The sequence below is a fragment of the Jaculus jaculus genome, chromosome 2, assembly GCF_020740685.1.
Source record: "Jaculus jaculus isolate mJacJac1 chromosome 2, mJacJac1.mat.Y.cur, whole genome shotgun sequence".
NCBI classification, from domain to species: Eukaryota; Metazoa; Chordata; class Mammalia; order Rodentia; family Dipodidae; genus Jaculus; species Jaculus jaculus.
In genome coordinates, this window is record NC_059103.1 from 121,773,559 (window position 1) to 121,787,234 (window position 13,676).

A 13,676-nucleotide genomic window follows, 5' to 3' on the forward strand; every position below is an offset into this window, starting at 1 on the left:
CAGATTAGTCATTAGCATTCGGTCCCCATCTGACCCTTGCAGATGTCTGTGTGGTCTTACTGTCATGCTCCTTAGAGCTCGGGCATTATTTTGTCTTACCTATTCTCTCCATTTCTCAGAGTTGCAAGACATTATTTATCAAGATGGCAAATGAGTGACAAAATGAATTTAAGATTACAAAAGAGGCACTGGCATGTTATTCCTGTAGACCCTTTCTATTCATGACTTTGCTTTTTTCTAAGGGATATTTTCTGCTCTGTGACTCAGACTCCAGGGACCTAGGAATCACCTGCAAATTTATTGAATCTAAAATGCAGACTTTGGAGTTCTAAATCTGTCTGGACCCTGGAACTACCCAGCTAAGTATTGGGTATTTCCTGAGTACCTGTGGGACACTGGGGAGCTCAGTACAGCTATATTAGAATCATCAGCAGGCCCACACAGGGCAAAATCTAAAGAAGGTCCAGGCAAAATCTTCCACAGGGCAAGGGGGTACAGCTTTCCTGATACCTGCGGAGCAAGTTAAGATCTTCTCCAAGAACATTTATGCATCAGTGCAAGCTGACCCAGATCTCTGTGAGCTCTCAGTTGGTGAGCTGAGAGAACTAGAGACTTAAATTATATATATATATATATATATATATATATATATATATATATATATATATATATAATATATTATATGCATATGCTATGCAAACACCCAGTTTTACCTCAGAAAGGACGAGGGTATATTGCCTGGCTTACAAGTGACCTGGTATTTGTCATTTGGAAGCATAAAAGCAGCCAGATGACCTAGAACACAGGACAGGAAAGAAAAATTGAATTTATGGAATTAATATGTCTAATAAAGTTGAAATGCATCTAACAAAGTCCTGTGAAGTACTTTTAAAGTACTTTTGAGGTCGGGTCTCATTCTTGCTCAGGCTGATCTCAAACTCATGGGTAAGCTTCTTACTGTAGGTCCCTCAATGCTGGCATTATAGGCATGACCAACATGCCTGCCAATGACATATTATGCTTTATTTTATAAAAACACAAAACCAAACAGGGCTGGAGAGATGGTTAAGTGATTAAGATTCTTGCCTGCAAACCCTAAGGACCCGAGTTCAGTTCCCTACTACCCACATAAAGCCAGATGCACAAGGTTGGCACAGGTGCCTAGAGTTCATTTGCAATGGCTGGAGGTCCTGGTGTGCCCATTTTCTTTCTCTATCTGCCTCTCTCTTTCTCAAGGAAAGAAATACTATATAAAATTAATTAAAAGAAATAAGTGCAATGAATTTGTTTTCATGTGTGAAGACTTGTCAAAACTGACAGAGCTTGATCTGATAATAAGCTAGACAGTAGGTACAAAAAAAGAAAGTATACATCACAAATGTAGATTAATTTCTAACCTACTTTGTCAAAAGGTTAAACTGGAATGAACGATCAAATTTAACATTTTTTTCAAACCCCAAAGCAACTTTATTCCTAAAATGAATGTAAGAAAGTGTCTTACGTTTGCTGTTGAAGATCTGTCTTCCTCCGATATCAGCAACTTTGCTGTGCTTCCTTTCCCGGGCTAGATGGTCTAGGAGGAAGTGGTCCAACTCGCCGTACATGTGGTGGAGCCCACAGCCCCGCTCAGCCTGCACAGCGATGGCTTTCTCCAGTAGCCTCAGGTTTCCCTGGGGTTTCTCCAGGTCACCAGGCTCCTCTGTCACTGTGGCTGGGCTCTTGCCATCTTCCTCTTCAGCTTCAGGGAGTAAAGGCTGGGATCTGACGTCCAAGGGCCTCACGCGGGGGTTCTGTGGGTCTCTCCCGTCTGAGTCCGAGTCACCCTTGCTCTCATATGGCACCAATTTGTCACCTTCAGCTTTTACTGCAGGAACGTCCATTAGGTCTTTTTTGTTATCTGCCAACGTGTATTTGGGGCCTGTGTGAGGTTTGGTGTCTTCTGACAAGTTGGAGCCACTGTCCCATCCATTCTCTGCACTTTCAGAGTTACTTTCACTGTTGTCAGAGGGGCAGAATGGTGGCTGGGAACCATCAACTTGGTTTCTTCCATCATCAGAGGGAATCAGGAAGTACTCGTCTGCCTCCTCACTCTCTGCTTTTAAAGACTGGATACCACTGTCATTTAAGTTTTCACTTACTATGTTTGTGGTCATATTTTTCTCAAACTTCCCCACGTGCATTAAAGACTTCACTGTGAGCTCTGGATAGCAGGTGTATGGGTCTTCCTTCCGGAGGGAGTGTTCTTGTGCGTGTGAATGAAGGGTGTTATCCATGGGTTTTATTATGATTCCTTCTATGAAAAAAGAAAACCAACATTTGAAAAGCAAGAATAAGAATATTTTAAGGATGTTGGGCATGGTGGCACATGGCCAGTAATCCCAGTATTTAGAAGGCCGAGATAGTAAGATTACTAGCTCCAGGCTGGCCTGGTCTGCATACAGGTATTCCGTCTCGAACAAACAAACTAATTAGCCAAATAACAACAACAAAAACACCCACAAAAAATGAAAACAAATGAGACAAATTGCACTATTTCCACATGTATATGCACATGCATACTGGCATATATATATATATATATATATATATATATATATATATATATATATATGTATGTATATGTATGAAATGTATAATGTATTATGTCTTAATTTTACAAACATTAATAAAAAAGTATACATAATCTAAAATAAAACAAACTTAGAACTCAGCATTCTCAAATTCATCTTTAAAAAATGTGCTGTTACAATTCTCAGCATATGAAGTTCAGTCTTTTAGAGTTCTGTTTAAGACAGAAAAGCAATATGTAAGAATAGTACAGACTGAATTGTTGCTATTCTTTTTTATAATTGTGAAATTATTATATTTATTTAGGAAAGTACAGAGCCAAGGAAAGGCCCCTACATGGGTAGAGATTCCACATGGAGGGCCTGGAAAAACCACGGAAAGAAAAGAGAGAAAAGAAAGTTCAAGAAGTTCCTGCCATGTGCTGAGCTGGAAAGGGTAAAATTGCCCATGTGGAGAGTAAGGGCTAGGGCGTTGTTCCCTCAGCTCAGCCTGGCTGGGCCCAGCCAGGGGAAACCTCAGTGATAGCTGGGAGTTCCCAAGTGGTCAGAGCTGAAGTTGCTATTCTTGTCCTTCTTATATCCCCACATTGTAGCCAACTAAGAAGAAATTGAATTTATACATTACACAATGTAAAAATAATTCCATCAAATTTCTTCACTAGTATGGCAGTACATTTTGGAGCTTATGTGCATTATCTTCTCTTATAGCTTCTCAGACAGTCTCAGATTTTATGAAATGCTAACTAGTACTCAAATACATACACATGAAGATCATAACTAAAGGAATTTTGCATCTTTCAAGATTTCTTGGTTACTTTTGTAATTGTCACTTTACCATTCCATGTTCAGGAAAGCAAAAATGCTCAGAATCAGATAAATATCGTAACACCTTTTCTGCTTGGATATTTGCACACATTTGTGTGAAAAGTGAAAGAGATGAGAGATAGAGACAGGTGAAAGATGTGGAGTGTGAATCCCTTACGCTCAGTGCAGGGCTGAGTTAATGTCCTCACTCAAAGACCCTGTGACTGAGAGGGGATCCCAAATGCCCAAGCAAGCTCCAGGGATGGATGCAGCCCCAGGGTAGCTGTTAGTGTCACCCCTTCATGTGGCAAGTGTGACAGGTTGTATATATGTCTGTACAGTCAGCTCACTCAAGGCTGCTGCCTTGTGAAGATTCTCCCTGAGGATGTGGAGTGTCTGGTGACATCTTGGTCCAGGTATGTGAGGGGTGCCCAGTGCACAGCTGGTTGTAAATGTACCAAACAGCCCAGCCAGGGTCCTCCAGCATCCACCAGGACAAAACCAAACAAAATGACAGACCATTTCTGCATCTCAAAGAAAAGTGGGGGGATGGGAAACAAAATAATAAGCCCCCTTAAAGACTGTTAAAGACACCAAGTGATGTGCATTCTGTGTTAATAAACATCTTTTGAGGGCAGAAAAGCACAGCCATCAGTGTGAGGCTGCGGAGAGGGTGTCTTCTTGGAAGACAATGCGCCTTTTTTTGTCTCATTTAATTTTTTATAAACATTGTCTCTGACAAGGACACTCAAAAATACATCTCCATCATCTTCCTTTCTGGTAATTATCTCCCTAAATCAACACTGGACTGCCAGGATCAAGTAAATATTGCCATAGTAACTAAAAGCATTTTTGGATGCAGGGAAGAATTCAGTCACAACACTAGCCTCTGTAAATAATGCTGATTATAGGGTGCAGTCTTTTGTTGGGATCTATTCAACATAAACTGAAAAATTTAACATTTCAGTTCCTAGAAGAGAGGCTGGATAAACAAGCACATTGTGCTTGATAGGATGGGCCTATCCTCTCCTGCATCCCTATCAGAGAAACTCCAGGTTTAAATAATATATTAAACATAGTCTAAAATGCAAATGAAGTTTTTCTCAATATCACAGTTGGCTATTAAGAGAAAGTGTAAGGGGTTATGATAATTTTAAAGTATCATGAACTACAGAAAACAAATAAAAAGCATTTTCAGTGAATATGCTCAATTCATTGAACTATTCTCTCACTCCACTTAACTACCCACATGTGTACAATAATGATTTATAGACATTATACCTAATTATGCATATTTGGGCTGTGTTAGAGTGCTAACAAAAGCTCTAGAAAGCAACAATTACCTCTGTTGCTTAGCTACATAGTTTAAAATATTCCTATTAAGTGCAAATCACCAGAGAGGCGGCGTGACAAACTCACACATGTGCACGACAATGCTCTTCACTGTGTGGCTGCCAACGACTTGCATTTTGGGTCATTTCCAGTTTACATAATTGTTTGGTTCAACTGTTTGTTATATGCTAAAAGAAAATATTTATTAATTATGCTTCAGAAAAAGAAGAGCCCCACAGACAAAGGTGCCCACATGGATTATACACACTGATTTCTAGGGAGGTTCTGCAAACTGCAAATCAACTTTTCATGTTCCCAAACCTCTCCCTGGATTTCATTGTGGGCATAAGAAAAACAACAACAACAAAAAAAACGAAAACAAAAACAAAAAAAAAACCTCAGTTAGCTTTTGAACTTGACATATCTGTGTGGCAAGACACTGGCTTCCCCAGATCTGTCATCGGCCTCCTGGTTCTCTGTGCTGCAGTGTTTTCTGGGGAAGCATCTAGGTACGGCCTGCAGCGTCAGCAGGATGGAGGGCTGGGCTCTGTTGCTGATGTCTGTGCCCACTGTATTACTGTCAGAGCCCTGGGTCTGCATTGTACCATGGGAATACCAACATGGTCCAGTGTGCATATAGGGGACATCTCAGGGAATGCCCAACAGGTATTCAGTAAGTGATAGGTCTCACCTAGCCTTCCTCCAGATGCTGTTTTTCAAAGACTGTAATGGCAGGGGATGTGTGTGGTCCTTAACATGAATGAGGCTGGCCAGTTTTTCATTCAGAATCCTCAGTAAAAGTAACTCCTCAGGAGGGGCTGGGAGGGTAGGCAGGAACGCCAAGGCAGGTCACCACACATGCCTGTGTGGACAGCAGTTTGGGAGCTGGTGTGCAACACATTGATCCATGTGTGAGGCTCAGAGTGCCTGTCATCAGAACCCTTGTCAGCTCTTGGTCTCCTAAGTTTGGGTTCTCATCTTCAATGAGAATAGGCCAATGACTCAATGACCTGACGGCTCACCGACCCATCCTCAGACAACAAACTGATGCTCCCCTGGCATGGTGTTACATTCTTTATTTCACAGTACTACCAGAAAGTTACTTACTAGTCCATCTTACAAAGGAAACTAGAGTTTTAGTGGGCTGCGGGCTCATTAAAGACCACACAAGTACCCAGCAGTGGGCTGAGACCCCACCAGGGACATAAGGCTCCACCTTTGTGTTCTCTCCTTTGTGACAGTTGCAGCGATCCTGAAACCTAGGAGTGGAGTGAGTCATGGACTGATGTTTACGGAACACAGCCACCCTTAGGAGAATCTTCTAAGAATAGTAATAGTTAATGATCTTACTAATCGGAGGTCTATTCCACAGTGAATTTAAATAAAGCTATTGGAATGCATTTGATCTGGGAAAAACAATGCCTTCTTTTTAGATCAAAATATGGAAACACAAATTAACCATACAAAAACTACCAATCAGATCTGAATTTTGCTAATACGATAGCTGGTGCAAGGCTCTTTCCTGGGTGAATTTCAAAGTGTGGGGGAGCGGTCTCCACTGTGATGCTTCCCTTATAAAAAATAAAAACTATGCTTTGCCTAACATGGAAATGTCCACATTTGCTTGCTGACAGTAAACCAGGGTCTCTACTCTAAGTTGTTGGTAATCCTATAGCTAATGAATTCTTTCATATATATGCATTTTTTTTGCGTCAAAACAACTTTTAAAAACCCGGGCTGGAGAGATGGCTTAGCGGTTAAGCGCTTGCCTGTGAAGCCTAAGGACCCCGGTTCGAGGCTCAGTTCCCCAGGTCCCACGTTAGCCAGATGCACAAGGGGGCGCACGCGTCTGGAGTTCGTTTGCAGAGGCTGGAAGCCCTGGCGCGCCCATTCTCCCTCTCTCCCTCTATCTGTCTTTCTCTCTGTGTCTGTCACTCTCAAACAAATAAATAAAAAATATTAAAAAAAAAAAAAAAAAAACCCTGAAAATCACATCACATATTGATTTGCCTTTTTGATATAACTGGATTTTATGACAACTTGCTTTCAGTCCTATTTTTGTCGCTAGAAAAGTTAGTTATTTTTGTAGGTAAATTTTGTTCTTAGGACTTTTCAATGCATAATTAAAATATTTTATTTTATTTATTTATGAGAGAGAGAGAGAGGGAGAGAGAGAGAGAAAATGGCTATCCAGGGCCTCCAGCCACTACAAATGAACTCCTGACACATGCACTAACATGTGCAATTGGCTTATATGGGTACTGGAGGAATCGAACATGTGTCCTTAGGCTTTGCAGGCAAGCACCTTAACCACTAAGCCATATCTCTCCAGACCACAATACATAAATTTTGTCAGGAATAAAAGCCCTAGGAAAATGAATTCATCTTCCCAAATCCCAAGACTGAAATGGTTATCCTTTACTTGTTATTTATTGACAGATGATCTGCTAAAAGTATGATTTCTGCTTCTAGAAATGTCTGTGTCTGGGACAGACATCTCTGAATCCTGAGCGTGTGACCATGCTTCTGGGGACTCCGCACACTGGTTGGCTTAATCTGACTCTCATGTTCTGGACTGCACTGGGATTGTCTGTGCTTGTCCCACCTGTCCTAGTGCTTTGCTTTGCACCCTTCCAGGAAAGGAGCCATCTCTGAGCAGCTTTATCCAAACTCTCTTCTGTTGCCCAGTGCCTGCATGGCTGCCTTTGAAAGAAGTGGGGATGCAGCTGGTGTCAAAACATAAACTCTAAAATTTAAAGTATTCAAGAACATGTTCTTAGCCTCCATGAGCACTTAGTACTCTTATCATCTGAACTATCCAAAGGAGGATCCATGGGGCACACACCTGGCTGGGCAAAGACCTTGGAGTGCCCAGAGTAACTGAGCTGGCAGACTGGAGGCACTTTTGCCAGGTTGCTCACTAGCTCAACTCTCTTTCCTTCCAGGGCGTTGCATGCAGTTCCTCAGAGGGTGACTTAAAATCCTTGCTTGGTTGACCTGTGATAGGAACATCTGTGACTTGCAGGCCATTTCTAAAAATGATGACTTCATGTCAATATTGCCAAAACTTTGCCCCATTTCCATTCTGAAGGTTGTCAGAGCAAGGAGAAACTTAGGCTATGGAGTGCAGTCAGCTGGGAAATAATTATTTCACTTGTCTTTTTGATTGTTTTATAAGAGTCTTCCTCCCCAGCACATCTAAGCTGTGCAACTTTTGCCAATACATTTCTTTGGTCTTCAATGATTTCATCTGTAAAGCTGAGACCATAATCTTACACACCATTGATATTGTAGTATGGACTAAATAGTGTCATTTAAGAGCCTGAAATATGAAGAACTGAAAAAATGGTCACTGCTGCAATTTAACCATCGGTATCAGAAATACTTCGAGTATTAAGAATACAATAATTAATTAACCTTTGTAAGCCTTTAAACAGATAAATGCTTATGACTGTTTAAATGAATAAACTTTAACAACATATTCACTTAATAATTAATATTTAGCATACATAATGATCAAACAGTTACAACAGAAGGTGGGAAGTCTATAAGCCTGATATCAGCCTCATGGACCAGTAAGATAATTCACCTATATTATACCTCAACTCTATTCACAATGATTTAAGGACTTTTCCAAGATTAGATTTAATCTGCAGTATCCATGACTTAATAAGTAAAACAGACTAGCTCAAAGAAATAAAGAAAAAAGTTAAGGATGAATATAATTAACAATTGAGCCACAAGGCTTTATGCTAAATATAGAAAATCTAGAAATTTAAATAGCCTCATACTTAAAATCTGCAACCACTTCACAGTCAGTATTATTCAGAATTGGATGATTCTTACATGATATTTGAATTCAATGTCAATATGATTTTATGTCTTTTAAAGTGATGTCCATGGTGATTCCTATAACTCTATTTATAATAAATGTTTATGATCTAAGAATATAATTGCCTTTTGTTTGTACATCTCTTAAAATAACGAATTACTTAGTGTATGTTGATTCCTAAAAAGTCACATTCAGGAAAAGTATGTATTTAATAAAACACATGCACATCTAATTCTGTTGTCTACTGACTCAAGTCTTAGATCTTAGATATTTTTTCATAGGGTTTTGAGATCATTTATATGTTGGGCAACCTCAGCCTCATGCACAAAGCTATTGATGACATTCTAACTCTGAGAGGCAAATGATCAGCAACAATGGTGATCTAGGAAGAAACAGATGCAAGCTTTTAAAATTTCACCTCAGCTGCAAAGGGTATTTGAAGAGAGGCAAAGATTGATTTCATATATTATAAAGGTAAACTTAGTGACATTCTAGAAGCAATAGGCACAATGATGCCCTTTCTATATCATTTTTCTACTGAGAAAGTCTCTAGGATAATAGCTTTAGGTCACTTTCACAATCTAGTGTTGCTATAAATGTTATTTCAAAATATGCAAAAATATTAAAGTGAAAGAATGCCTGCACTACTCCATGTTGTTATTCCAATTACATTTTGGGATATTATTATATATGCTAATAAATTATATATGAATATTTAGCTATGTAAGATATAGACACTATACATACATATCATATATATATATACATATATATATATATATATATATGTAATTAAGGAACACTATATTGAACTTGATCTCTGAAAAGATATGTGAACATGCTCTGTTATTTGAAAGTATCTCTTATGAGTTAGGCAGCCATCTGCCTAGACTCTACAGCTTTAAAATGTAGTATCTTTAGTTTCTTCACAAAGAGGCATAGCCCAATTCTGCACTTAGAAAATGACCTTAGGCTAAAGACTATCTGTTGTCTATCTGCAGCCTGTCCACAGTTACTGATTAAGTTAAATGTACCCTCAGTAAATGAATGTTGAGTGAAATAAATGTTTATTTTTCTTTGAATTTTAAAGGTATGTTTGTATCAACTGCAGGTTCCCCATAATGTAAGAATGGGTCTCTGGTGACAGGAATATATGAAGTTGGGCCATGCCTCCTTGCTACCTTCAATGGAGTGCTCACTCGTGTCTAAGGGACCATCATCCTCGTTCCTGTCATCTTGCTCTCCTTTGCAGTCCATATCTGGGCTGTAGTGTCGGGGCTTCATCAGCAGGGATTTCCTCTTGTTGACTGGGACTCCCAAAACCTGCTCTTCAGCTCTCCTCTTCTTCGCCATAGAGCAATCATATGCAACACTGTAGTGAGGGACATATAATGAACATGATTAAAACAAGTGTTGACAGCAATTTGACATTTGACTTTCATGCAGTATCCCTCAAAGACTTTGGAAACTTGGGACTAGAGGTATAGGGTTACTTATTGGCACCAACAGTAACAGTTTATCTGTGGAATCCATCAAAATGTAGATTCTATTTTACTGTCTATCAGTCATGTGTGTGTTTTACAAATGATCCTTAATCCTGAGTAAGCACATGTTAATCTGTGCTTCACTTGATGCTACACTACATACTGAGGGAGAGATGGCACATGATTTGCACTGGATTGCTGATCCTGAGAAACAGCTAATGTAAAAAATATACCACCCGATACAAAATATGAGCCCAGTGTGGATAAATCACAGGGTTTTCAAACAGTAATATGCCACTAAAACTGCTTATCTCTGCCACAAACTTTAGATGCCAAACAACTTAGGCACTGACTTAATGAAAAGAGGGACAAGCCATGGACATTCAATCAACCCAGCTCCAGGCACACTTGTGTGCACACTCACACACATGAAAAGATGCTACACAGCACTCTGCCTTTTGATTCTCACCAATTTGTCACACAGAATAACGAAAAGGAGGAGAAATAAGTTTGGATTTCACAAAAATGGGCAAAAATTTATCCATATTGTCATTCTCACATGGCTTTATTTGGAAATGCTCCCAAGGGAGGCTCTTTCAGAACAGATAGCCCGTGTGCGACTCACTCAGAATTAACACCGATGGCTCTCTCTGTAAAGGTAAGAGAAACATTCTCCTAGGAAGATCTTTGAAGACTAAAGGGTTTCATTAACAGTGAGCCAATGCAATATACTTGTTAAGAGTTCTTTGGAGAAAAATGTGAGGGAGTTTGGGATGGAGACATCAACTCAGTGGTTAAGGTGCTTTCCTAAAAAGCCTCATGACCTGGGATCGATTCCCCAATGCCCACATAAGCCAGATGCACACCCAATCTCTTTGTCTGTCTATATCTCTCTGCTTTAAAATAAATAAAAATATGTTTTTAATCAGGAGGAAGCTTTAGGTGAAAATCTCCAAGCAAGACAATCTTTGGAGGAACTCGAGCTGTAAGAAACAGGATTGAAGTTTTAGTAGTATCACAGGATGGACAAAGACCATAAACTGTTCTCACAAGAATGCCCATGTGCAGATGGAAACCTATTCACAACAGCAGACTGGAATTGTCATACACTAATTTATGAATACAGATAACAGGGATGCAAAAACCTCCAAGAGAAGGAAGAATGTCATTCCTTTTACAAAATGGAGCTAATAGTCTGGAAGAAGAGATAAATCAATTGTTAAAAGATCTCATAAAAGAGCCGGGCATGGTGGTACATGCCTTTAATCCCAGCACTCGGGAGGCAGAGATAGGAGGATTTCCATGAGTTCGAGGCTACCCTGATACTACATAGTGAATTCCCTGTCAGCCTGAGCTAGACCCGACCTCAGAAAACCATAAAAAAAAAAGAACTCATAAAAGGTGAAAATTAGAGAATTAAAAAATTATGATGATGGAAAGAGAGGAGTGAAATTCCCCCAAAAAACTAATGTTCATTCATAAAATTGAACATGTATTTTTTTTTTTTTTTTTTGGTTTTCCAAGGTAGGGTCTCACTCTAGTCCAGGCTGCCATGTAATTCACTATGTAGTCTCAGGGTAGCCTCGAACTCATGGCGATCCTCCTACCTCTGCCTTTCGAGTGCTGGGATTAAAGGTGTGCACCACCATCCCTGGCTTGAACATGTATTTGAAGTGACCACGTACAGATGAAGTCATGAAACCACATAAGCAGATGATGTTGAGAGGCCCAAACACCTTTACAAGAAGACTGAAGAAAATACAGATCCAAGTGAACTGAACCTGCTGCTCTGGGAAGGGAAGAAACATTGCTGATGTAAGATGGCGTTACCCCTACACTCATCAACTTGGTATGTGACTTGCTTTTGAAGGGCAAAGGTACATTGAAAAGATAAAACAAGGTAAAATAACTTGCCTAGGAGATAAAGTTTCTAAGTATATGAAGAATGTTTAATAACTTACATAAACTTTTAATCAAATTAATTCCCATGCTCCTCTCCAACAATAACAAAAGCCTTCAGAAAACATACAGGTTAAATCACAAAGCCATTATCATGAACCAAAATTTGTAGAAAATAAGAGAGAATTCTGTCATTCATAGATAGAAAATAGCTTTGAGGAACCATGATGATTTCAGTCCAGCTGGTATGACAAAACTTGCCAAAATGAAGATTTGTTGGTCTTCTTTCAATTATTTTGCATAAATACCTAAAAGTGGGTTTGGTGAAACAATGACAGCACTATTTTTGAGGAATCACATTGAATTGTATATTGACTGGAGTGGTTAAGATGTGGAAAACACTTCAATGTACTTGGACAGATGAATGGATAAAGAAAATGCATAGTCCATGCCATTCCACTTTAAAAAGGAAGGAAATGCTGTCATATGCATCAACATAGATGAACCTTGAAGTCATTATACTAAGTGAAATAAGTCAGACAAAGAAAGTAAAAAAAAATACTGATGGCACAGTGATTGAAGATGCTTGCTCTGCAAGTTTGAGAAGTGGAGTTCAAATCCCCATTATCCACATAAATCCAGATGTGCAGTGGTGCATCTGTAAAGCCAGCATGCCTAAGGCAGTAGGGAGTGGAGACAGGAAAATCCCACATCTCATGGGTCAGCTAGTCTGGCATTTGAAGAGGCAAACACCAAGAGAGCTTGTCTCAAAACAAGGTGGAACCTGAGGATTGTCCTCTGACCTCCACATGATGCCACAGTATGCACATTCCCATGCACACCACGTTACACCACACATACTTACACACAAATAATATTTAACAATGAAAGAAAAATATGCATGATTCCATTTATGAGAAAAATCTCAGACAGCTAAGCTCATAGAATCAAAGAAATAGTGGGGACTGTAGAGATGGTCTAGTGGTTAAGGCACTTGCCTGCAAAGCCTAAGGACCCAAGTTTGCTTCTCCAGTACCCGCGTAAGCCAGGAGCACAAGGTGGCTCATGTGTCTGGAGTTTTGTTTGCAGTGGCTAGAGGCCCTAGCATGCTTGTCCTCTCTCTCAAATAAGTAAATAAATAAAGATTTTTTTTTTAAAAGAAATAGTGGCTGCTAGGAGATGTGGGGTGACAACAATCGACAGGTGCAAAATTTTAGTCTAACAAGGTGAAGAAACTTTGGAGTGATTCTGTCCAACATTCTACCCTAAGGTCAATAGCAACACAATACACATTTTAAAAGTATATTCAGGAGGGAATTACCATGGGATATTTTTTATAATCATGGAAAATGCTAATAAAAATTTTTAAAAAAGCAGTAAAAAAAAAGTATGTTCACAGGATAGACCCTATGTGAAATATCCTTACCACAATACTGCTTAAGCACAAGATGGAGAGGTGGGGGGAAAAGATTTGTGGCTCCAAGAAGCAGACACTGATGCAACCAGAGGAGTGGAGCTAGCTACTACCAAGGACTATTAATTATCCAAAAAAAGTCTTTTCTTTCATTGATGATCAGGGCTGCACACATACTACCTACTCTACAAACTTTATTTTTTGAACTATTTTTCTCCAAGACTACCCACTTAAAAAGAAAGCAACATTCTCAAAACCAAATAACTTTTTGGAGGCTGCTTTCAACTCTGGTGAACAGGGCTCCATAGCTCTTGTTTTCTCCTCCGTGTTACCAATCAGAATGA

The 13,676-nt window shown here is 39.5% G+C and overlaps 1 protein-coding gene across 21 annotated transcripts in view; it reads right to left on the reverse strand.

Moving 5' to 3' along the window:
- Positions 1-13,676, reverse strand: part of St18 (ST18 C2H2C-type zinc finger transcription factor) — a 130,567-nt gene that overhangs the window by 50,529 nt on the left and 66,362 nt on the right. For 18 of the 21 annotated variants that reach the window (XM_045143611.1, XM_004653367.2, XM_045143608.1 and 15 more), the window contains 2 exons: positions 9,717-9,907; positions 1,502-2,293 (listed from right to left, as the gene is read on the reverse strand). In XM_045143611.1, coding sequence (XP_044999546.1) covers positions 1,502-2,293; positions 9,717-9,888 — 964 coding nt within the window. In that variant the 5' untranslated portion in view covers positions 9,889-9,907. The remainder of the gene's footprint in view (positions 1-1,501; positions 2,294-9,716; positions 9,908-13,676) is intronic. The other 3 variants (XM_045143604.1, XM_045143603.1, XM_045143602.1) reach the window with 3 other exon arrangements.